At 33.2% G+C, this 27,104-nt stretch overlaps 2 protein-coding genes across 2 annotated transcripts in view; one reads left to right on the top strand and one right to left on the bottom strand.

Annotated features, from left to right (window-relative positions):
- The window catches only part of LOC142344611 (uncharacterized), a 324,571-nt gene that overhangs the window by 110,607 nt on the left and 186,860 nt on the right, over positions 1-27,104 (top strand). The gene's annotated exons all lie outside the window — the stretch shown is intronic.
- Positions 14,598-27,104, bottom strand: part of LOC142344609 (ephrin type-B receptor 4-like) — a 33,691-nt gene continuing 21,184 nt past the window's right edge. Inside the window, exons 10-14 of the mRNA XM_075396410.1 lie at positions 25,341-25,460; positions 21,314-21,523; positions 19,006-19,430; positions 17,336-17,691; positions 14,598-15,210 (exon numbers count right to left, since the gene is read on the bottom strand). Coding sequence (XP_075252525.1) covers positions 14,838-15,210; positions 17,336-17,691; positions 19,006-19,430; positions 21,314-21,523; positions 25,341-25,460 — 1,484 coding nt within the window. The 3' untranslated portion in view covers positions 14,598-14,837. The remainder of the gene's footprint in view (positions 15,211-17,335; positions 17,692-19,005; positions 19,431-21,313; positions 21,524-25,340; positions 25,461-27,104) is intronic.

Below are 27,104 nucleotides of genomic sequence, written 5' to 3'. Positions count from 1 at the left end.
CTCTTTCTTGCAATCTGCTTGTTTTTCATTTGTCTGATTGCCAACTGTTTAGATATTATGTTTTTCCACTTAGTAGGCGGTTGGAAGAGCGAAATTCTGACTCTTTCGAGGATCACATATTAAACTTCTGAATCTTTGCGTTTTTGGGTATGCACTCGGGTATCTGTTTTCTGCTCTAGCGTTACCCACAAAGTTTTAGGTTTGCTGATTCCCTGTCTCTCCTCCTCATGAAGAAATTGCAATCAAAATAAAGAAAAATTTCATTGAAAGTTTTGCGTTTCCAGCCCTCTCGCTATCTCTGCACGGCCCTTTTTGTTCCTTCTTCTTAGAACAAAATTCCTTCCATAACAACATGGAGAATTGCTACTCCTCTCTTGGGAAGTTCTGAGTCAAAAATCAGGCTTCTTTCATTATTCTCTTGCACCTTTCAGCACACCCATACTGTTTGGCGTCTCTGATATCTCTAACTTCCCGGGTTGAAGTTTCTTTGATTTCATACAAGGATCATATATGATTTCATACTGTCCATTCTTGATTTCTTAGTACGATCCTTGTATGAAACCAAAGAAATCATATATGATCCTTGTATGATTACCAAGAAATCATATATGATCCTAGTACGAATACCAAGAATCATACATCTATTTTTCGAAAATGTTTTTACCATTTATGTTTTTTTTTGTTTTTATTCGGTAGGGCATCACCTATATAATACCCCGGCATCACATTGTGATCCGCCATAGAGACCCTAACAAACAGTATCAATTGCAAAGTTGGGCACTAAATAAAAGAGTAAGTCCAATTTGATAACAAAATTTTGGACATTCTCTGAAGCCAGTTTATACATATAAATGCTCATTTATAAAAAGTAATCAGGAAAAAAATTTTCATATAACCTCAAATTCGTTTTCTGATTATGTTTAAACCACAAAGTTATTCTTTTAGCGCACACAAAGAATCAAATGTGGATTTCAAATGCAATATAATAATTTAATAAGCCCTCTGACTACATTATACGAGAAATTGTGGCACCAGTCAATGTTTTATGTGTCATACATGACCTTGTATGATTTCCAAGAAATTTTCTCAATTTCAATATAAAATCAAATTTATACAGTTTTTAGTCTTTGAAATTTTTTGTATGATCCCTGTATGAGTTCTAGGAAATCATATATGGTCCTTGTATGACAATAAGAATTCATACAAATCATATATGACCTAGTATGACTACTAAGAATCATATATGACCTAGTACGAAATCAAAGAAAGTTGTACGATCGTTGACCCGGGTTGTAAAATGTAAGTTCTGAACTATTTTGGGACATTTTTCTTTGCATTTTTTGTGTCTGCATCCTAGGCATCGGAAGCAAAACCACCAGTGCCTCGACATTTTTTCAGCATGTCATGAAACCCACAATTCGTAAACTGGTCTTCAGACACAACGCTAATTCGGAACACTAACGACGAATCTGTTCTGAATGTTCCCGTCACCTCTGTGAGTACACTATCCAGCTTCATTTTCGCTTGAGTCACAGTTAGCCATCGAATTGGAACCTTTCTGACACTAGCCGGTTTCGCCACTGAATCTGGTGCATTCCACACGATTTCAAATTGACACAAATGATCAATTTGTCTGTGCACTGATTTTTAAATGCCTTGTTACACGCTTTTGGAGCACATAATGAATTCTGGAAAGATTAGAATAATGTAGTGCTATATAATAAAAATATTCTATTGTAGTACTTTTAGTTGAGTTTCCCCGTGGAGGTGAATGGAGCTGATTGTATCCTTAAACTGATGTTATGTCCCTTTTCTGAGCTCCTCTGTTTGTTGTCGGCTTTCTCCGCAATGGTGTATGCGGCAGCCCACTTCTATCATCCTAATGTAGTTCTTTCCCCATTTGGTTTATGTTTAGAAGAATTTTCTTCTGTATGATCGCAACTTTCCCTTGAGCATTTTCTAACAGTTAAAAGTATGTAAAACAATTCGTTCATTTGTAATTTCTTTTGGTGGGTTATGCGTTGTTGCAGATGCAACAACAGCGCGAAAAACTTGAGAATATCCTTGGAACTGTTCTTCCAGAAGAATCCTGGACTCAAGCAACCCTGCCCATAACCCTTTCAGGGTTGGGTGTTCGCCAATGCCAAGACCAGTATAAAGCATCATACGTTGGTTCTGTTCTCTCCTCTGAAGATCTTGTTTCGAAAATAACCGGTGAAAGCCCAAAAAACTGCCAAGTTTTTCAGGATCTTTATTCCAGTATAGCACAACTGGACATTTCAAACCTCTCACAAAAGACCATTCAGCATTCTCTTGATAATGAAAAATTTCATGTTCTCAAAGAGAATCTAGCTTGTGAGAGAGAATCCGCCCGACTTCTCTCATTGTCTGTTCGACATGCTGGAGCTTGGTTGTCTGCTCCCCCCATTCCAGCTCTTGGGCTTCATATGGCACCAAATGATTTTAGAATTAGTGCAAAGTACAGGTTGCGTGTCCCTGTCTACGACGCCGAAAGGAAGTGCCCGTTCTGTAAAGCAGGAGTTCTTGACATCTATGGGGATCATGCCATTGCGTGTCACGGTCGAGGAGACGCAATTGCAAGACATGACCGTATTCGAGATAAATTAGTGTCTGCTTGCTCATCTGCGAATCTCTCACCAGTAGTGGAAAAAAAGAACCTAATTCCAGAAAGCCAGTCACGCCCTGGAGACATCTTTGTCCCGACTTGGAAAGCGGGGAAACCTGCTGCATTTGATGTAAATGTTACTTCGTCGCTGCAATCCAACTCTCTCACTAATGCGGCTACAAAGGCAGGATACGCACTTGATGCAGCAGATGAAAGAAAATATTGTCTCCACGACGATAACTGCGCAAAGATGGGAATCACGTTTGTTCCCCTTGCAATTGAAGTCCTTGGCGGGATATCGGTAACCTTCAAGAAAACACTCAAGCGGTTGGCTATGTTAAGTGACAATCGTTCCTTCCAAGCGCAGGGGTTGTCTGTAGCTTTCTGTAAACTAATGCAATCCTTGTCAATCACCGCTATTCGGGGATCAGCGGAAATGTTGCTGGTACGTGCTCCCTATTAGACTATTTTGCTTTTTGGGTGCTTGACTGCTCGGAGGGGAGATGGTTGATCCAGTACTGTTGCAATCATTGTCGACAAATATTATCAAGGGGTCTGCCTCAATGATTTTGACACGCTCTTTTTGGCCAGATCTAACAAATTCTGAATCAGAAGAGTCGAGACTGGACCTTTAATGATAAGTCGCGGGAGACTTATCAATGTGCAGTTATAGTATTTTTATTCTTACCTGACCAAAGTGGGGAGAATAAAAACATACATTCATTTTACATGTGAAAAATAAAAAAATGCCGACGAAATGAGATTCATAAACTGTTGATCTGTTGTATTGACAACCACTGTTTTGTTAACCAAGTTAATATGCTCTAATCAATAATAATAATTACTATCTTCAAAAGAAAAAAAAAGTTCGAAAATAATAATATTTCAAAAAAAAAATTAGAATAACAAAACTGTTCTTACAGTACATTTTTGGAACTTTAGGTTCGGATTTAGAACCTTAAAATCAACACATGCGCAACATTTCCAGTAAATATGGCCCTTATGATAATAGTTCAATCTCGGTATTATGCATTATTGAGGCATTTCAGTAATTTTACTAGCAATTTGAAAAGGATGTTTAACATTTTCTATGTTATCTTCACCTATTTTGGTCAGTATTTGACGTAGAATTAATTTTAATCGAGTCTTCAGATATTTGCAGACATGCCAGTGGCTACTTTCCTAGTAAAGTTGATGTTTTCAGGAGAAAACGATATAACTGCTTGCTCCTAATTGCTCTTCAAATTTCAATACATCAAAATATTTGCAAAGTTGGCTCATGGACTGATATTCTGTAGAATGTGGTGAAACTCGATATATATTTTTAAACTCAACTTTTTAAAAGCGCAGTTTGTCAACAATGTGTTTTCTATCTGAAAGAAATATTTTCATTTTTATAAATTTTTCGCTTAAAAATGTTGAAGTGAAAAAGGCTGAAATTTTTTTAATTCTGTATATCAGCATGGGAACAAAGCAATTTTTGCATTCATTGTGGGTCTCGGTTTTGCCTAATTATTGATCAGTAATATGACTCATATTTTAGCCAAACAAACTGAAAACCTCTACAAACAAATTGAAAGGTTGGAATATCTTAGTTAAGCAGTTAATCATTGCTTTTATCTAATTTTGTGTCTCCTCAAAGAAAACCAATCTCAAAGTTTTATATCAAGAACTGATTTTCATTGTAGCAAAATTTTCAGCAACTACACATCTTTTTCAATCATAAGATTACTAACATTTGATCACACAGTCACTTTAACTTAAAGCTATCAAAATTTTCCTGTTAATGTCTTTTCCATATCTGGAAATCCTTAATGAAATTGATCGAGCATATCACTAAATGGCAGAGCACCAACACAAAACGGAACTCTTAGGACTACAACGAAAACAAAGCACAAATTCAAATTATTGTTTTTAACTGGGCTAATATTTAAAATATATAAAATGACTAATGGAACTTTGAAAGGAAGTGATGCGGAAACACGAGTTAATCGGTCAGAAAATTTAACCGCTAAAAGGTATGCCAAAATTTACAGTGGCTAAAAATAAACATAAATTTGTCTTGTTATTCGCAATTATTTTTTTTTTAAAAAACAAGCAAAATCCAAAAAATAGTCCAAAATCAAGATAATAAACTCAATAGAATGAAAAAATTAACGTGTAGATGCCAAAAGTAGGGAAAACTTCTCCTGTTTTCCAAAAGTTGCTCATTGATACAGGTCTCAATTTTTTCGTCAATTGTTATAACCAATAACAAACTTAATTCTTTTCTTCGCTCCTCGATTTTATAATTTTGAAAAAATATATCTATAACTTTCTTCACGAGTTCCATAGACTGCTGATCTTCAAAAAACGAATCAAAAGATTTAACAACAGATTACAACCACCTCTCTGAGCTCCTAACTAATGTTGTATTGAACGAGTGTATTTCTTCGCATTTTCTGGCAATCTACCGGAATTTTTTTTACTAGATTTATAAAATATCAGTATGATTTGTTTTCAGAATTTTAAAATTCAGTAGAGTGAAATTGCTCCGGACCATTTTTGAAAAGAATTAACTGTCTGTTTGTCTACACGAGACTGTTTTGCGCCATAATTTTTATAAAATTATTTTTTTTTCTTAGATCTTAACCCATTCAAAAAAATTAAAAGTGCTCTGGATTTTAATCAAAAAATTCTGTTTTACAAATTTTTGTTTTTTTGTGCTTAATTCCTTTTTCCAGCTGTTCTTTGAATTATATATTTGTTCCGACCCCTCTTGAGGGGGGAGGAACTATATACTCAAATGGGTTTTTTTTTGTTCAGTCAATTTTGGCCGATCGATATATTCATCGTAGAGAGTTGAGACTGGTATCATTAGAACGCTTATCCAGCGTAGAATATGGATGGAATTAAAAAGATTTTTTTTATTTTCGTTTTGACAGGGAGATATCGAGGTTTAAACTTTCGAGAAAAAAGAGTGAATTCCGTTGATTTCATTCACCTTTTTTTCGGAATTTTTGACTAAAATTTCTCCGATTTTGATGAAATTTAATTAAATTTTTCAAGAAAATGTTGCTGATTTTACGTTTAAAGACAAAATATATTGTCAGCTATTTTCATTGATTTTTTTGTCACAAATTCCTGCTAAATAATTCACAAAATTCAGACTTTCCATCAAAAACAGCACGAAATAAGTTTCTTTTGTCCACTCTGATTAAATTTGCAGGAAGTCCACACCAAAACACCCCTAACCCAATCTGTCTAGACTGAAAAGTGGGCTAATTACACTTCAACTTCCATTGAGAGTGCTCTGCAAATAAAACTTTGCCGTTTTTTGCTAACTTTATTCATTGATTATCAAAAACGCAGCATTTATTTTCGATATTTTAACTGACAAAATATCTATATCATTGACATTCCAAAAACTAAATATTCCTAATGGACAATCAACATTAGCAGGACTAGTTTTGTACCGATCTTAGACCGTTATAAACCAAAATTTCGGATTGTCGTCAGTCGGTTTTTTATTTAAAAAAATTCGATCATTTTTATATTAATTAAGTATTATAACAATTCAAATCAAAGCTCACTAGTGATAGATCTTATTGGCTTCTTAATTAGCTCAAAATTAATTTATCTAGTTGATTGCTTGAAAGCTTATGGTCGTTTTGATTTTAAAAATATTTCATTTTTAAATATAAAATTGCTTATTGAACTTTGCCTCCATTTTTTTCTTATTTTGGTCAACTTGTAGCTTAGTGTCAGCAATCAAAAAGTGCTCTTTTTTCTGCTGAATTCAAATTTAGTCTTTATTGCGGTTTTACGCCTTAAGTTATGGTGTTCTGGCTTTGATACTACTAGATTTCACAATTTTTTTTTTAATTTTTAGGTATCTGCCCATTTGTCATGTTTTCTAGTTTTGTCAAATTATCACGTTATTGTCAGTTCTTACATCACATTTTTCGCGTTAAAAATAACGCACAATTGACAATTTTTAAATTCTTAAAGATATAGATTGTGGTTCTTTACCGCTTCAACAGTACGTTCTCGAAGAATTTAAATGAATTTTCTAATTTTGTCTTTAACTGTCATTTTTACTTTGTCTTTTTAGTCGTATTTAATTCCCTGTACAATGACTCGATTTGACTGATTTTTTCAGGGAGAGTAGATGAGCCGATGTTTTGATATTAGAAGATAGATAATGGCTTTCATGACTTTGAAAACAATTGTTTTCCAAAATGAAAAAAAATTCAACTTCGCAATTTTGTTCCTTTTATTGTCTGTTGGTTACCTGGTCTCCTTAATTAAAGGTAAAATACGACATTATTTTTGTCAAGGAAAGTTGTCAAAAGCGATTGGTGTCACAAAATCTAATGTTTTAAGAGAATCCGTTATGACTTTACTGGCTTTCACACGGGTTTTTCACAAAAAAAAAGTAAATTAATTTCTGATTTTTGTCATATTTGACGTTCTTTTTGTAGACGTAAGACCTGTTCTGTATAATTGCAGTTCTCGAGGGCTTCTTTTGGAAGAATAAACGAATCTATTCAATGTTTTCAGTTTGTAATTAATGGCTTTCATGTCTTTGGAAATAAATTTTTTTTTGACAAAAACAAGTATTACATACTCTTGCTTTTTTTTCTTTTTGGTCTAACTGTTACCTAGTTTCATTAATGAGACGCCACATAATACAATTCAAGGGTAGGTGTCAAAAGGGATTGGTGTCACGAAACCTAACGTTTTTTAAGAGAGTTCGATATGACTTTACTGGCTTCCACACGGGTTTTTCACAAAAAAAGTAAATGAATTTTTGAATTTTCTCATATTTGACGTTCTTTTTGTAGACGTAAGACATATTCTGGATAATTGCAGGTCTCAAAGGCTTCCTTTGGAAGAATGGAAGAACCTATTCAAATTTTTCTTTTTGTAATTAATGGCTTTTATGTCTTTTGAAATAAATTTTTCTTAATTCTTAATTCCCTTCTATAGAAGCATTTGTAATTGTAAACCTATGGGATATTTTAGTTGATTCCTTATGGTTTTCATTACTTTGAAATAAATAGTTTTTTTGAAAAAAATTCATCGAATTTTCTAACTTTAAAGTTTGTTCTCTTTTGTCTAATTGTTACCAAGCTTTATTATGAACTGTTGAATAACCATTTTTTTCTGGTTAATTACAAGTTATTTTGTTTTGTTTTCAGTTTTATCGGGCGCTATTTTGACTTCGTTATAAAGTTTTGTTTTTCAAAACGGACATAAATTTTTTGATGTAATTAATATTTGTTGTTGTTGTTTGATTTTGCAGTTCGTCCTAGCTCGCTTTCTTAAAATCGTCATATCTCATCAATCTAATGCATCATTTTTTTACTCCACTGAGTTATTTGCTTTGGAGGCTATCTTTTCGTTAATACACCAGTTTTTTTTGAAAAATACTTGAATTTTTTGTGTTTTTCCATCCGTTCCTCATTTGGTAGACAATTATGCCAAAATTGTGGATGAGCGGGGTCGGAACCTTATGTGCGATCGCACATTACCGAGCCGCCTTGTATCTAATAACATTAAATAATATGTTCAATGAATATGGTTTCATTGTGACCTTTCTATATGGTGTTGATAAGAATGAAATTTGTTTCCGATCAACATAATTTTTTAAAAAATTGTTCTTTCGATTGAGAAACCAAAGAGAATAGAAAAACGACGCTAATATTAACTGACCTTTGAGGGAGCGTCAAATCATTTTCTGCTTTTTAAAAGAAGTGCGTAGTTGAAATTTTTCCAAATGCTTCAGAACGCTGGAGTTTTGCATTTCTATAACTAGTAGCGGAAAAGGCATGGGATAAGAAGCAACTGTTTAGTTCTGTAATTATTTAAGGCAAAATTGTATTATTTTAATGTGCAACAGGCAATAAAACTCACCAAACGGCAAAAAAAATTCTACAAATAATCTCAATCTGAAATTTTAAACATAACAAGGAGACTCGGTAATGTGCGTTCGCACATTAAGTACCGAACCCGCTCATCAACATTTTTCACTTAATTGTCTACCAAATGAGGAAGAAACAAAAAAAAAATTAACATATCAACATATCGTTCAACAAACTACTAAAGGAATAAAACAATCTACTCTAGAGGGTTTATGAGACCTGTGGCTACCATAATTTGACTACCAGAAAACACTGTAATAAAAATCAAATAGTTATAAATATTAATTACGACCAAAATTCCTTCTCCATTTTTTGAAAACCACTAATAACCAAATCAAAATGGCTCAGATAAAATTTTTACTCGGGAGATTAATCGGCACTTTATGGAACAAAATATGGGACTTTTCCTCAATGCGACTTGGCAACAAGTTGACTAGAAATAATCAAAAGGGGCAAAGTTTATTAAAACATTGCTTTTTTTAAAAAAAAAAGAAGAATTAAATTTGAACTGATTAGAAACATTATGCATCAAATGAAATCATTGAGAGAGTCTTTTATACCTCAATAGAGAGCTACTGAGGCCTTTCATTATCCAGGATATGTCCTACGACTACAAAAAAAACGACAAGTACAGACAAAAACTAAAATTTTGCACCAAAAAATTATGCACGAAAACGATGTTCCCCCAATCAATTAAATATTAAGCTGATCACTAAAAACAAAAAACTCTTCGCTTGCCTTTCTTAAGGCAACAAAATTTGTAAATCAAATGACGCCTGTTATTGTGATACTGTGAAAAGAGAACAAAAACCTAAAAAAAGAAGGTGGGCAAATATGCAAAAATCACGAAAACTTGTTTTATGAAAACTGGTTGTTCCAAGAAGAAAGACCATTTGAGGAAAATAAAACTGTTATGAAGAGCAAAATATATTTCAAGAGATACATGGTGTGAATTGTATATAGAGATGCTTAGCTACAATTTAACAGAAATAAAATTGGCAGATCTCAAAAGTCTATCTCTTTTTTTTATTAAAAACAAATATTTTCAAAATTCATAGCCAACAAAAGCTTTCGACTATAAGAGTAGACAGTTTTTCTTGCAACCACTAGGAGGGTAATTTAAGACTGTTATTAATGAGACTAACTCATAAGACTATAAATTAACATTAAATACAAGCTGAAGTAATATGTTTCACAAAAAACTTTACGAAACCAGCTTTGAAGCCATTAAATTTGTAAGATATTAACCGCGAGAATAAAACATCTTCTTCTGCATCTCCTTTGACCATCATAACGTCTTTTTGTAAAACGACTGGCACAAAATGACAAAAAAAGAACCACAAAAACTGAAAAGTATCTAAACTTCACAAAAATTCTTTTGAAACAAATGGTCTAAGCCCTGAAGACATCATTTAAAACGTTAAAACAACAGAAAAATTATTGTTTGATTCAACAAAACATGTAAAAAATCTCTAAATAATGAGGCTAATTAACGAAAATGATACAACATTGTATAATACGAAAAAAACGCAAACCAGAACAAAAAGGGATGAGTTGAAGAATACTGTTACTCTTTTTTTAGAAACTTAACTCGAGAGTCAAAACAACCATTAGCTATTTACCGGTATCAGTTATTAAGTTCATTTGTTTATCTATCGTTGGCCACTGAGACCTTTATTTACACAATATTTGGCATATGACAACAAAAATTAACAACTGAAGGGTAAAAATAAAAAACTCTACCAATTTCTGTAAGAGAACGGTGTCGCAGCCCTTCAATCCATATTTTATGAAACCAATAAGATGTTCAGTTTCAAATGTTGGGAAGGTTTTTTCAGTTAGATTGTTAAATAATGTTACAAATTACAAAAGAAACAAAAACAACAGCAAAAATGGGAAATTATGCACAAAAATCAGAAAATTTTGTATGAAAACTTGTAGCAGCAAGAAAACCTTCTGTTAAAACAATCGGCCACAAAATTATTTTGTCTTTTATTTAGGGGGGAGATTGACCAGTACTTACTGAGAATAAACAAAATATTGACTAAAATATAAAAAATTGATAAGTTCAAAAAATCACAGAGGATTCCCTAAAACAAAAATATTCAATAACATAAGAGACATTAGGTAACAACCGAATGAATAGAAAAGTTCCACGTGCACCTTTTTACGAGGAAATTTAGATCTTTGAGTGGTTAAACTCAAAATTCAGACTGTCAAAAGAATAACAATTGAAGGCAAAAGACAAGAATTCAGTTAAAATTTAATAAAACTCTTGTTCAAAGCCATCAAAACCCTTTGGTTCTCTAAAAACAAACTACATTTACATTTGGCCTCAAATTTATCTAAATTAGAGCTATCATTAACGGGGCCGTGAATAAAAAACATTGTCAGTAATTAACATTAAAAAACAAAAGCAAAATATTAATCCATGATATTGTCGAACATCTCCCTTATTTTGTCGTGCGCCCAGCAAACCGATCAAATGTTCCAAGTGTTTGCGAACTAGACCAATTGTTGCGTGGAATTCTTCAAATATTAAGAAAAAGAACGATGCATTTTGTATAATTATCGAGACAAATCTGCAAAAAACGGCAAAGTTTTAATTCCAGAAGAATTTAATTACGGCGCCTAATTGCGACTAGCGCTCATTTTGAGAATAGAGAGTCTGTTTTAAGGTTTTTAGGTTACTAAAACTGGCAAACTTTAATGAAGTGGACCAAAAAAAGCATATTTTGTGCCATTTCTGATGAAAAAATTTGAATTTTGAAAACTTTATCAAAAATTTTAGCCAAAAAAACTGCAAACAAACAATTCAGCAACGCTCTTCTATCTCTAACGGTAACAACAACACTATGTTGTTAAAAATGTTAACGTATTTTCAACTTTGTTAGCGAAATTGTGCCAAAATTTTAGCAAAAATTACTGAAAATGTGAACAAAAACAGTCGAATGTTCACAAAATTTAAACCTCGATAACTCCCTGTTCAAAACGAAAATCGAAAAAATCTTTTTAATTCCGTATTCTACGTTAGACGGTCTTTTGAATGATACCACTCACAATTCTCTACAATGAATTTATCGATCGGCCAAAATTGACTGATCAAAAAAAACCCAGTTGAGTATATAGTTCCTCCTCCCCACTAAAGTGGGGGTCTGAACAACAAGTCACAGGAAGCAAGCTAAGCTGATTTTACAGTTCGGTAAATATTTCAGAAAAAAAATATTGTTATGATTAACCAGCACTGAATTTCAAATACATTCCTTAAATTTATATGACCATTAGTCGCAGTCAGAATTTTTTATTTATATTTTTGAAGTCAATCCTTTTTCTCTATTTTGCGATATTTTATTCCGGATTCAGTTTGTTCAAAATTTTTTTTGTCCTCCGTTTTATACAATCATCAAACACAAAATTTTTGTTCAAAAAAAACTCTTCTCTTCATCAACAGAAAAGATAACAAAATCATCAAGTTTTTTTTACTTTCTCACATTTTTTTCGCTATGTAATTCCTAAATTTTTTCTTATTGTTAGCAAAATTTATCAAAACATCTTAAAATGACTCTTTGTGTTGGAAAATAAAATAATGAAATGACCTAATGCCACTTCAAGAAAAAATATTCAACAAGACAACTTTAACAGAGCTGGTCATAAATTGAAATGCACTTTCTTTTTCAATTCACTACAAAAATATTCGTCTTAATCGGTGTCTAAAATCCTTAGGAAGTTACAAAAATGCCTGCAAACACTTAAAAAAACTAAAACATTACTAGTTAAATACAAGAACTCAAATTGTGTTAACTGATAAAGACAATTTTCTAACAAAGCAATCAGATGACAGATGTTCGCAGTTTTTCTGACGAGGTGAATGTATATCTGGCGAGTTGAATAGTTTCTGCATGGTTAAGTGGTTTAGTCTTTAAATAGACATATAAAAATATAGAATATGCTTCAATAACAGATACTTTATGAAATATTATAGTCAAATAAAAGAAAACCCGTTTTTCATATTTATATCTCCCATTTACCACCTTTTTTAAAGTTAAAGTTTTCCTTCAATTTGCAGTCAGTTGATGCTAATCTGACTGCTGCTAAAAAACAGTTGATGCTAAAAATACCTAATGCAAAAGATGTTCGAACAAATTAATGCATTTGGTGTCAAAAAATCTTACTGGAGTTAATAACGGGAAAATTTCGAAGAGTTTATTTTTTGAGCATTATTTTTGCACAAAAATTAAAAACAACGCAATTGTCATGTTTCTACTTTAATTCACAAAATTGGCGGCTATATTATTCAGTCAGATATTTGATCATCAATCCTATTAAATCTATTGTTATGGGCAACCAGAAAAATAGACCCCGTAACACGTGTTATGCTTTCTACTCATTTACACTCTTATAACCGAGCGCTAACATTGGCAAGTTTTTGCGTGTGTAGATCGTAACGAATCAAGGAAAATCAGGAATCTGCGTTTGAACGTTTTAATTCAACCCCTCCTATGTTAAATAATTTTTCAAAAGCTGAAAACGTAGAAGCTGTTCAACAAATATGCATACACGCTAAATAAATTTGAAGTAATTTCACTAGAAAAACATCTTAACTTGTCTTAGACGTTCAAGTAATTTTGCCTTAACTGAACTTGCGTTAATTTACCTCAACTTTACACGAAATCTAAACTGAAAAGTTAGATGGATACCACCTCAACTTTAATCTGAATATACCTTAAATTTACCTGAAAAACATCTGATTAGTTAAGATAAAAATTACCTAAACTTAACTGAAAAAACTTGCAAATTCTCCCTTAAAATTTGAGGTAAAAAACCTTAAAATATACCTGATTATCACTTTTAAAATACCTTAATTTCTACCTAAACTTTCAAATGAAAAATTAATAGTTGAAGTAGTTTTAACCTTAAAAAATTAAGGTGTTGTTAACGTAAGTTACGGTTTGTTCAGGTAAACTTTCAGGTGGCGCCCATTTAATATTTCAGGTAAACTTCAGGTAAAAACTAATGAATTTTTAGCGTGCTTCAAGTGTGTTAAGGTAACGTTCAGGCAACGCAACACTGCCTGAACCAGTTGAAGTAAAAAATATTTTAGGTAAATTGACCTGAAAAGTTATGGTAAACCCGGTTAACACAAGAAGAAGGCGGAAAAGTCTTAACGTGTTCATGAGATTTCTTAGTTTCTTTGATGGCTAGAAGGGGTGCATTACTGAGGTCCATGAAGGAGCCACACTTAACCAAAGGTATTCTAGACGTCAAAGAAAACAAAGAGTCCCAAAAAAGCTCAGGTAATGACCAAGAAGGGAGCGAGAAAAAGAGGAGTGTGGAAGCTGCTACAACAAAAAGGGGGCAAAAAAGGAATGGGGTAGACACCAAAAAGGAAGGGAGCAAATAATAGGGGTCGATAGGCGCCAAAAGGTATCAAGACCAATTATTTTTTTTCCAAGACTAGTAGGTCAACTAACTGAATGAACTAAATTCGGGTTCTTTCTTCGGAATTGAAGTATCTTTGGAGCTATGCTTGCTCATTGTATATTAGAAAACATTTATGAGTTAATTTTACATCGAATAGCGTCTTTGATCCATTTTAAACTCACTTGTTTATAGACTTTCAGCAAGCATCAACATTTTGTTTGTTAATATTACTAGAAAATTTGCAATTATAGACTGCAGAGCGTTAAAAAAAATTAAGGTAATTTTAACTTAACAAGGATAAGATCAATTTTTACCTTTACTCAGGGTAAAATTAAGGTAAAATTTACCTTAACAAGTTTACCTTAACTCCATTAAGGTAAATTTAGCTTAAGTTTATTTAGTGTCTATCTAGATATCTTAATATTGCTTTTCGTCGTTCATTAGGTTCAAACGCGGTCAGCTCTCCCTGTAAAAATGTGGTCAAAAAACTTTCATGGAAGAAAAACCACCCAAACTTACCTCCCTCCAAATAAACAAGGATTTCCAAAAAAGGAACTTTTTGCCTTTGAAAACGAATTTCCGTTTCTCGTAGCCACACAAACTCTCGAAATCAGGCCGCATATTAGTTAGAGAACTAATTCATACAAAATTGAATTTTTATTGATCGATTCTCAATATCGAGTGAAAAAATATAGATAACAACACAGTTGGTCAAAAAGCAACAATAGATATAGTGTACATAAAAGTAAACAAACAAATAACGGAATAAAGATACAATAATTAACATCAGAATGGATAAAACAATTCAAAAACTAACTTTGAAACCAGAGTTTTTATAAATAAATCGATAAAATCGAGGATCTAACATTTTCCAAGTTTCACCTTTAATATGAGCAAAGATTTATAGGACTAGCACTGCTAGCGTAATGAAGAGGCGAGTTTGGATTGCTTATTGAATTGTAGGCATCCGAACATCGTTTATAATATTCAACTTGTGCCACAATTTTCTGTCTGTCTTTGCGCGAATTGATTCCCAAAACTTTGAGGAAGTCTTTAGAGATGTCTTTGGAGAGTTCGTCTACGTATCGGAAGTTGTTGTTTTCGAAGAGAGTGAGGTACTTTTCGGCCAATTTTAGTTCGGCTAGCATCTGTTGGATTGTTGGGTTGACTGGAGAAGGTTTCTGCTGTTGGTGTTGTTGTTGTTGATATCTGTTGTTGCAATAGGAAGCTAGCAAGTCGTTATGTGATCGTCCAAACCTGAAAGAAAAACAAGTTTGTTTAGGTAACTGAAAATTTCAAACAATTCATATTGATATAATCAATAGGATATATTAGAATAGCAATATCAAATTAAGTATATTGAAAATATAACATAAGATGTCCTTTTCAGTCCAACTGTTTTTGCTCTTTCATTTTAACCAACACATAAATGCTTTCAAGTATTCAGGAATTTTCAAAGCCTGAAAAAAAGGCAGAATACTTTAATATATTTTCAATTTTTTGTCAATCTTTTTTTTACAAAAGTTGAGACATAGGGAAAATCCTACCACTCCACGAGATGTACTTCTCTTTGGCAATCCCTCAGTGCAGTAATTATCAATTTTTTCAGTTAGTATCGCTGGTTAATTCGGTTTATTCATTCATTCATTTATTAAAAACCATTTCACTGAAAAAAAAATATTTTTCTATCGGAGAGGTTGATAATTTTTTCGTATGTCAAATACTCATTTTTTGATCATGAGATCTTCCAACAATTATACTGTGATGATTTGTTTACATTTAAGGCTGGATTCGTATTATTCTTAGATCACTTTTGGGATAAAATTTTAACTTTGTGATTGTCTTTGTAGCAACACTGCTTGAATACAAGCTATCACTCCTTTCTCTCTGCATATTTTATAGACTCTTCTTTTGAAAAGGCCTCAACGGCGCCGCTATTCCCCAATGTCCCCCCAGTTTCAAATACATCAGCCAAGATACACCTGTTTCTGTATTCCTTTTAAACCTACATGTTCAAGTTTATGTTCAAACATCAAGAGGGTTGTCAGTAACTTGGAATTAAATGATGTCCTTCAAGTCAAAACAAGTTTCCAAGTTTTGTACTTTACTGTTCAACGTCGGAGTGAACGGCCTTCTGATTAAAGCAGAACTTGTTGAGAGCTCTTAGAAGGCCGCTTGAAACGCTGAATTCCAAAACCTGTTCAAAACTTGTTCACATTCAAGTAAAAAAGTCCAACCTTAAGAGGCTGGCTCACTTTGCTCTGGATTAAATGAATCATAAACAAATTTTTAGACGTTATCATTCTCAATTAAAAGTTCATTGCTGAGAGGTTTCATTCCGTTATCTAGGATGGCTTCTCTGAAGAAACACCAATGCAGCACGGGTCAACTTTTCGAGAAGATTAAAACTAAAAACTATGGCTACTTCTACATCTTCTAAAAGAAAACGAGAAATACATATATTGTGAGGGGGCGAGGTGGGAAAGATTGCACAATTTGGAAAGATTCAAAAAACATCACATGATTATATTATTTAGCTCTAAATTTTGCACAAAATTTGACGAATTATTTTGAAATGTTTTGCAAGATTTCAGAAAAATTTATGCAGGAAAATGTTGAGAATCGTTTTGTATCTTCACAATAGGCTACTTTTTTGTTTGTGTTGGGTAGGTTTGTATTCAATATGATCCTAAGCTGATGAGGGGGCGTAGTGGCAAAAATTCGAATCATACAGCCTAAGTTTGTACATTTGTACAATTTGAGTTGTGCACATTATATTGTTTAATTTGCTTGTTGTACAAGATAATTCACAAATTTTACGAGTCCTTAAGCTATAGACATCTTGAAGTCGAATAAGTATAATTACAATCATGTAATCGTAATCATAATAACCAAAAGTTATTATAGATGAAAGACTTTGACTACTTGCTAAATGATGTTACAAATTGAAGAACTCATCTTAACTTGAGTACCTGAATAACAACATAGCCAATTCTGGCACGAAGCGCTCGTAAGCGTGACTTGAAATAGCAACCCTATCGGCTAATGTGAACAAATTAGTGATAATTACGGGCTATCAAGGTCTCCAATTACATTAACTAACCGAATGATTTTACAGTGAAAATGAGGGGCACGTTTGTTGCCAAAGGTGTTGATTTTGGCGACGATTTTCTGGACAGTGAGGAGGTTTTTGTTATCTAAGTGGGCTATATGTACTGTTGCAAACAAATGAAACTAATGATTAACTAGCTCTATAAATTAGTTAGAGCGACAAAGTATGGTTGCTTTATTATTTTTAGGTCCACGACTAAACAAGCAAGCTTATTGTGACAGAATTTTGAATTTAAAATGTATTCTGAAAGGATAACAAACTTGGACTCACGAGAAGTAATTATTGTTGACGTTAGAACCGACTCCTAGCGTAGCTGCTGCATTTCCACCACTCGCATTCACGTAGCCCGTACTAACTGCACCACTCAAAAGCCCCACACTGCCCCCCACAGGTGCCAGAGTACCAGATCCCCCGATACTCCTAGCAGCCAGGGTAGCCCCCAATGGGTTCCCAATCATGTGTCGAGGACTGGTCATGAGTTCCTCTAGGTGTTGACGGATTGAGGAGAACCAAGGCCGATGTTTGGGATCTTTCGACCAGCAGGCTGTCATCATTTCGTAAAGCACCGGGGGACAAGAGTCATTTGGAACTGGAAGTCGGTGTCCTTGTTCCAGGTGTTTGCAGATCTAAAAAAATCAAATTAACAAATATCTGCATTGCTTTATGTCATGAGTGGGGTTCAGTATGTCATGAGTGGGAAAGCATTTGGCACATTTTATAGGGATTTTGAAGAGTTCAAGGCTCAATCAAAATCATATGTCCATCTTAAGCGCAGGTTTAATTGGACAATTTCTTTATTATATTTTCCATTAAATGAAGAAAAAGCTGCCAAATTACAAAACCTTTATTCTAGGCACTAGAATGACAAAAGTTGCATATAAATGCTCTCAATGCTTTCAAAAAAACAATGTATAGACAATATTAACCGCATAATTCCATTTCTCCTAGTCACTTATCCAAAATTTCATACAGCACCTAATTTAAGCTTGTGCGTAAAATGAGCTGTTAGTATACTTTTAATAATTAGGCTGATCATAAAATTATAATTTTGACCTTTTAGTGTGATAAGCAGTATTAGTCAGCGACACTGTATTTTTACAGATAAACCTCAATGGTGCACAAACACGTGATAAACTGTAACACTCTCAGTAACTGGATCATTGTATCATCATTGCATTATAGAAAATATTAGACCCAAAATTATGGAAATTTCGACTTCGTAAATACGTGGGGAAAATCTAGGGAAGTTAGCTCATGTGACTGTTATCGAGTGTTTATAATACGGACACGTGCAATTTTCCAGCTTAGTTTTTCACATTAAACCATCTGTGCGAGAAATTTGTAACCATAACTTGGATTTTTCCGATTATGGAATGCGTTTTAGATCATCATCTTCAGTATATGGAAAAACAAATTGCAGGATAAGTTATAATTTATAAGCATCATTGGTCAATTTCAATCTAAACGAACGCTTTTGAAGGGGTGCCGGATGTTCTTGCCGTGTTGCCGAAACGGAACAAATTGCATTCTATTTGGCGTTGTGAACAAGATTGAAAAAAATATACGAAAAAAATGTTTAAAAAATCAGTCTACTGAAATGCTGGACATGATTCGAACAATTTAAAATAAGTCCAAAACTCCAAAAAATCATTGTTTGGTTGGTCACTTGAATTGTATATTGTTCAGAAAGAATATTGTGAACTTTGCAAAATTTGCAGAAAAATAGTAATTCTGTGAATTTAATTTATCATTTATGCTTCATGCATTTCAAGTTCATATTTTCAATGTTTATCTGAAGGCCTTTCTTGAACAATCCGACATCAATAAGAGTTGTCTAGACTATCTAGACTAACGTCACTTTGCGTCTCGGGATTGACCCGATTAGAATCAAAACAAATAGTAGGCGCTTTAATATGTATCTAATAGTTCAAAGTATTTACCTCGTTAATTGAAGCACCCACAAATGGCTGTTGCCCTCCAGAAATGCATTCCCACATCAAGCTAGCGAAAGCCCACACGTCACTAGCCGATGAGAAATTCTTCCCGGTCAAAACCTCAATTGCAGACCAGGGCGCCATTGAATCCAAAATATCGCTTTCGCCGTTACCCATAACTAACTGTTCCTCCATTTTGGCTCTGACATCAAATCCGCCTATTTTGCACACCTGGGATTTGGTGACTAAGACGTTGGAACCCCTGATCACTTTGTGAACGTAGTCGCCTTCTGAAAGGTACTGCAATCCCGAAGCTACTCCTCGTAACATGTGAACAATTTGCATAGTTGAGAACTTTGAAGAGTGGTTGCTAAGCAATGCGTCCAGGGGACCCATATCTGCGGTTTCCGTCACGAGTATAGGTGTTGCATCTAAACAAAACAAGGAGTAAGAGGGTTCGAGTCCCGGGCAGGTCAAACTTTTTGTCAGAAGTTCTTAACCATGTTATAGACCTCCAAGAAAATCCCCTTAAAATTTTTCCAGATCAAACCAAGCAAAAATCAGCAAGGGGAAATGGCAATTGAAATATTTTTTCAATCACTTCAAGAAAACTTCAAGACAAGAAATGAACTTAGAGCCTGAACCGAGTGGGTGAGGTAAAGTTCATTCGGCGCATTTTCAAAGCATATTTGTGAAGCCCCCACAAGGCATGAAATTAAATTAATTAGTTCCAGTTTTTAGATTTTCAAGAGTTATTTGTTGTTTGAAAAAAAAACAATTTTCTGGTGCTCATGCGTTCCAATTCAATTATAATAAGAACACATGTGCTTAGTCATGAGAGGCATAATTACATTTTTATGACTTTTACATCTCAACGTCAACTCTAATTTTTTCTGGAAAATTAAACCGCAGTCTTCATTACGCAATTGACACGTGATTGAAAAGACCAGCTCATGATAGAAGCACTGTCAATTATTCTATAAACAGATCAAAATTGATAGAAAACAAAGACGACCAGCATGTTTTACTCAAGTGGTCTTAACTCTGCATCAACTAGTTAGTCAAAGAAGCGAAACAGAGCGCGAGAATCAATCTAAACTATTTAAAACTTGTTCATTCATTTGTAAAACAGACTTGAGGCCTCCGTGGCCGGAATTAAGCAGCGTTAATCGTGATTATGCTGTTGATCGGCCATCGCACAGCGCTCATTAGAGCGGTCGACCAGCAAAAGGCATCTTCACAAGCATTCAGTGCGTCTTCAAAGAGTCTTTCAAGATTGCTCAGGCATCAAAATGATCTCTTTTACACCGCAGGTGTAATGTTCGTAAATCACTCTTAGCCACGCCAGTTACCAAGGCTGATGTTATTACTAACTTTTCAAACGCATAACTCTCTGCAAGAAAATTTGATCTAAAAAGTTTATAAATATGTCTCGTAATTCTCTGATGAAAGTCTGACTTCTGGCAAAAGCGGTTGGTTGAAATGAATTTGCGCAAAAAAACTCGTTAGCTTTTATGTCTTTGTGATGATTAGTGCTCATATTTTTATAATACCAATTATAATCTTTAGAAGAACTTTTACTGTGACTCTTCTCCATTTAAAATCTATCACCACTAGTTAATTTTTGTTTTAAAACCCTATTTTGTCCAGTAATTAAGGATTAACTTCAAGCCATATAACTCGCTGCAAAGGAATCTGATCTAAAAAGTTCATCTATTTTAAACTGTTCTGAAAAGGCAGGCAAGTACAGTAAAGTGTATCTTTAAGTATTGGACGAAAAACAATGATTTTTTATTTAACAAATGAACAAAAAAGAATCGTTAAGTTTAATTTTTTCACTATTATAGCAAATAGTTTATGGTACCAATTATGTCATTGATAAATATTTTCAATCTGCTTTTATGCGTCTGCTCAAAGTGAAACTGTTTCCATCTTCACAGTTTGTTCTTTGCTGTTCTGAATAAGTTAGATAACTTACAACATTGATGATCTCATAAAACACTAATAGCTATTTAAGATGAAAAATAACATCAAAAGAGTTAGTAAAACACGCTAAAATAATGTCACTTAGAATCAACGAAATATAGTTTTAAAATGTCTAGTGAATTTAAGGATTTTATGAGAAAAAGGGACAAAAAAGGATAAAATACTTAGTTAAATGAGAAATCCTGCAAATGTACATCATTTTCGGACTTTATCTCACACAAAAACTCAACTGTCACTCAATTATTCACGCGATTTCCTTAAATTTTCACAAATTTATCGCAGGAGAAAGTTTCAGAGAGTATGTTTGTTGTGAGTCTTGATAACTTACCGTTAATGACAACACCATACAGCATCAAAACATTCGGATGGGACAGTTGGCTCATAGTGGCCGCCTCGATGGCAAAATTCCTCCAGCTGGAGGGGGAGGAGTAGTCTCGCAGGAACTTCAGGGACACACTTCTTTTCTCATCTTCAGAGTCACTTTCCCACGAGAGAATTCCGCTTGTTCGGGAAGTTGTCGGGGAGTCAATAAGCACTTCTAGAATGACAACAGAAAATAAGAATCATTATAAAAATGCCAAATGAAAAGAAAAACTTTTTTCGCCAGTATTTTGCCATGCGCCAATGACTTTCTCCACGAATTTGAGGAACAAGAACCAATTTTTGGCCTCTACTGTTAAATGAGATTAGATAAAATTCTATGCAATTTTACGTAAAAAATGAGAAGATATAATAAACAAGGCGGCTCGTTAATGTGCGTTCGCACATGATGTTCCGACCCGAGCTCATCTACATTTTTGACTAAAATGTCAACCAAATCAAGAGATAACAAAAATAGATGTTTGAGTTTAAAACAATCGTTACACATTCTATCTACTAATTGAATTACTAATGCCATGCTTCATTACAGCACCAACGTGACCTGACATTGAAGAGACTAGAAAAAAAATAGCACCAACAAAATTTTGGCGGCAAAAAATGAATATCTAAATTTAAAAGCACCTGGTAACAACGTCAAAATGCAGTCAAAAAAACCTTAACTACACAAGTTTACCTTTTACTAACTATACAGCAGATGAAAAGTTTTCTTAACGAGACTAGGTAACAAGCCGACAAAAAGAACGAACAGTGAGGCGAAACTTAAAAATTAATCAACATTTTTTGCACCAAGAAAATTCAAAAATCTTAAACATTGGTTTTTAATAAAAAAATCCTTGATAAATTACTAAAAAGTCATTACAAAACCAAAAGCACCCGTCTGTGGTCAGACTATGCCATAGAAACAAACTAAAGAGAAACTCAAAAAATTACAAACGATTTGCGAAAACACAAACCTTTGCTACCATTAAAATCAATAGCTATCATCTGAATATGTATTTTTAATTCAGTTGTTATTTCTGCTATTTCAGTTGAAGGATTTATACTGAAAGATTAAATAAGTTTACTTGGGCCACATTTAAAAACCATTGGGATCTGTTATTACGCGATTGTTCTGAAGGAAGAGAAAAAGAAACGCAAAAAATGGCCATTCAATAAACGTTCAGAAAAACGAAACAACAGTGGCACATAATATCAATATATATGTTATTTCTTGAAATACACGAAATTCGATGGGACATCTGATTGATGAATAGAAGTTAAATTTGACGAAAGGAACCTATTCGCTATATACTGAATGTTTCGAGCAACATCATTCATTCAGTCCTCAATTACAAGCCTATGAGATCTGTGAGCAATTTACGGCTACCTAAAGAACAAAAACAGCGAATTCAGGAAAAAAATTGAGCGACAAAAGGGTCGAAGGCATTAAAAAAATGAACTTTTCACTAAACACTCTTCAATTTTAAATTAATTTTTCAGGAGCAATGGGAAAACCTTTTTTATCAATATAATTTCAAAAAATCAACAAATATAAACAAATACATTAGACGCACGAAAATTGCGGGAAAACACGTATTATCAACGCCATTAAATTCATTAGCCTTCAACGGAAGCCAGTATATACAATAAATGATGCCTCGAGGGGACAATAAGTTTTTTTGCCAATCGTATTTCATCAATAAGACCTTACAACAAGTTAATGACTATGAAAACAACAACAGAGAGAGGCAAAAACCACAAATTCAGTAGAAAAGTGCCTGAAGAAAATGTCGAAGCAACTCAAATCATAAGCTCTTCCCTGAAAACTTTATTTATGATCCGTTGAACTTCTGCCCTAAACCAATAGGGACTCTCAGCAGTAAGATGATGTGATAAGATTTCAAAAGGATCGAAAAACAAAATAAAGTACCCAAAAAAAATATGAATTCTCGTGGCATTGATGTTTTAAAACTAATAGGTAGAAGATAAAACCGCTAACCAGATTAATTTTGGCTATAGTAGAACGGAAATGGATTCTGTTAGAACCAACAATGACCAAGAGTATTCACGAAAAAAAATTAGGAATGGTTGAATTTCAAAAAAGTTTCGAAAAATTATTTTTAAACCCTTAACAGCCAGTAAACTCAATCTTTCATCGGAGCTCAATGACGATGCTCAGATATAACCCATAGGGAGGAAAATGATGTCTGTCATGCATAGATAGTTAAAAAGACATCACAATAAGTCTTATGACAGAAAACAATAACAAAAACAGCAAAAACTAAAATTCAGTAGAAAAATGCGAGAAGAAAGTGTCGAAGACAATTAAACCATTAGCTATTCTCTGAAAACTTTCTCTGTGATCCACTGAACGTCCTCTCTAAGCCAATTGGATTACAATAATCTTTGGATAATGTGATAAAGAGTTCAAAAGTGACCAATAATTCAAAAAATCCAAAAAAAAAATTTAAAAAAATTGAAATCTTTGTCATTGAAGTCATATAACCAATAGCTAGAAGATAAAACAGCTAAACAGAATATTTTTAGTCGCAGTAAAAAGCAAGTGGGTCCAGTCAATACTGAAACTCACTAACAGTTCAAGAAAAATTTAGGAATTGTTATTGTTCAAATAAAATTTTCGAAAAATGATTTTTATTTTAACAGACAGTAAATTCAATAGCTTTCAACGGAAGTCAATAAAAACGCTCAAAGATGCCCCGGTGGCAGTACATTTATGTTTGTCATGCATAGGTATTCATTATGAGATCACAGTAAGTATAATGACTATTAAAACAACAAAAAAAAACAGGAGAAAACCAAAAAATCAGTAGAAAAGTGCAAGAAGAACGTGTCGAAGCCATTTAAACCATAAATTTTTGTTTAAAATTTTTATTGGTCATCCACAGAACATCGTTTTTAAGCTAATGGGAACTGTCAATATTTGGATAATGTGATAAGATTTCAAAAGTAACCAATAATACGTAAAAATCCAAAAAAAATTTTAAAAAATTGAAATTTTTTGTCATTGAAGTCATATAACCAATAGATAGAAGATAAAACCGCTAACCAGTTTAATTTTGGTTGCAGTAGGAAGGAAGAGGGTGCTCTCACCCCTGGACTGACTTACAATTCACTATAATAAGATTATGATTCTTTAATATTCAAAAAAAAATTCGAAAAATTATTTTTTAAGTCTTAACAGCCATTAGCCGCCCCCTCAATGAAATAGACATGTTCACTTAATGCTCATTATGGAACATATTGCACTGTTAGTCAATGAATCCCTACCATAGGAATCCAAAAAAAATAGTAAAACTTCAAAAAGAAATTCAAAATTTCATTCAAAATTACGAAAACTCAGAATCGAAGCCAAAAAAAAACATGAGCAATTCCTTGAAAACGACGTTTTTTGTTCATTGCGCTTCATTCGACTATAAAAGAGTTTTGTCATTAATAGAACGTCGATATAAAATGTGACTTGTCTCTAGGTGACTTAAAAAAGCAAAAAAGAGAAAAGTTTTATTAAAAAAAGGGCTCTCAATTAGAGTTCGATTTTTTTTTGATAGTGAACTTCCCTATGAGACCAGAACTAGTCTTTCTATCGCCTTGCATTCAACTTTTACGAACTCAAAATTTATTCTTTTTATAGAAATTTGAATTAATGTTTTCGTAAAAAAGATCTTAGTTTGAAGAAAATTGTACTAAAAGTGAACAATCATGCTAAAGATCCCATTGTTCACACAAAACTTCAATCCTCGATAACTCCTCGAAAAAAACGAAATTCAAAAAAATCTTTTTACTTTTGAATTCTACGCTGGACCAGCTTTTTAATGATACCACTCACATTTCTCTACGACGAATATATCGATCGGCCAAAATTCACTGAACAAAATAAAAAAACCCATTTGAGTATATAGTTCCTTCCCCCACAAGTGGGGTCGGAACAAAAACGAATTATAATGAAAAGCAGTAACGTGCTAGACGGAGTTGCTTACCCGATTCATCCCACTTGACGCATTCTGATCCGATTTCTCTCACAAACTCATTCAACATCCTCTCTATTGGCTCAAACTGCCTCGGGTCCACGAAGCCCTGTCCCACCGGCAGCTTCACAACTGAAACAAACGCTTATATAAAACTTGCTGAAGTCATTTATTTATTCATTTATTTCAAGCTTAACGTTTTGAATCAAGCCTACAACCTCTCATATCTGTCAGAAAATATAAATCTAAAAAATTTGTGAGCAATTTGAGATTTTTGAGTCAAGAACTTTTTCAAATTGCGCGATTTAAAATTCCCGATGAAAAGCTAAGCAAATATTATAGCATTTGCTTTTCGAAGCATATTTATCTCAGTGTCTCTAATTAGTCGCCAGAAGTATGTTCCTGACAGAATGAAAATTATTTTGAATTTTTGATCAACTTTCAATATATATATATTTACAAAGGCTTTTTTGCACACTCTAATTTAAAATTGTCCATTATGTCAAAGAGACATTACTCGTGTAGTTGCCGGAATTTGTTCTTCCTTGTTTGATAATGAAAAGATATGTCATTTCACACCGTCTTTTGAACATCGCAACAATTGACAACTTCAAATTTCACATCCACTAAATTGTGACTTTTCGAGTATTTGTTAGTTGCACTCATTGAAAACACTTAAAGGGATCAGATGTATTATTCCTAACGTACAAAATTGACACAGCTACTAATTTTAAAAAAATGTTTTTCAAATAAAAATAAAGAGAACTATCATCTCTGTTAAGTACATCATTTCAATTTTGAGAAAAGTTGCCAATAAATTCTGCTTTTCGATCAAAATGTTCTTAATTTCCTTTTATATAGCTTCAGAGCTTTAATTCAAATAAATACATAATGAAGTATCATTGTTCTGAATTGCGTCTTAGGTTTGAAAAATGCATGAAAGTTAAAACAAACTTTTTGACAAAAAACAACTTTCGTAATTTAGAAATTCATTGATCTCGTATCTTTTCATGTTTTATGAAGCAGAAACAAGCTCTTGAAATCGTGTCTTGTTCGTTTGAAATTAATAAATGAAAATGAAAAGGTTTCTGAAAATAACGGCTTTCTTGATAAAGTAATTCATTGATCGTGTATCTTTTCATATTTTATGAAGCAGAAACATTTCGTGTTTCTGAACAAAAACACGCAAACAATTGATTATATTTTATTTACATGCGGCCATTGCTTTCTAAAAGAGGGAAGGTGGTATAATGAATTAATCAGAGCAGTCTTTTCACACCTTTAGTTACACCTGTTATCTTCTTCCCTTCTTCATCTATTCACGTATTTTGTTCTGGGGCGGTGACCTATAAAACTGTAAACAAGGATGCTCAATAAAACTGTATAAAACATGCTCAATAAAACTGTAAACAAGGATGCACAAAAACAACAGCAGCAAAACAACAAATTCCCTTTCTCATTTCCTAGTTTTGTGTTATACACCGCCACTGCGGCTGGTTAAGTATTATTAACTACTTATAAAAAAGACTCGGTTTTTATGAAAAAGTAAAATTAATTTAATTTTTAAAACAGATAATTTTGGCAATAAAAGTCAAATTAAAGGATGAGATCCCAGGGATGTTCTCAATTGATATTAGCTAGACAGACTTATAACAAAAAAACTACTTGAAGCCAAATGTTGAATATTCGCATTACAACTATTTTTTAATCTTTTTCCCCAAGAAAAAAAGAGTTTTCTAATTTTGGTTTCACACCAAATTTCATTTGGTTTATAGC

This window comes from Convolutriloba macropyga, chromosome 8 (assembly GCF_964194025.1).
Source record: "Convolutriloba macropyga chromosome 8, txConMacr16.3, whole genome shotgun sequence".
Classification (NCBI taxonomy): Eukaryota; Metazoa; Xenacoelomorpha; order Acoela; family Convolutidae; genus Convolutriloba; species Convolutriloba macropyga.
The sequence above is the reverse complement of the archived record's forward strand: the minus strand, read 5'-3'. Positions and strand labels throughout refer to the sequence as shown.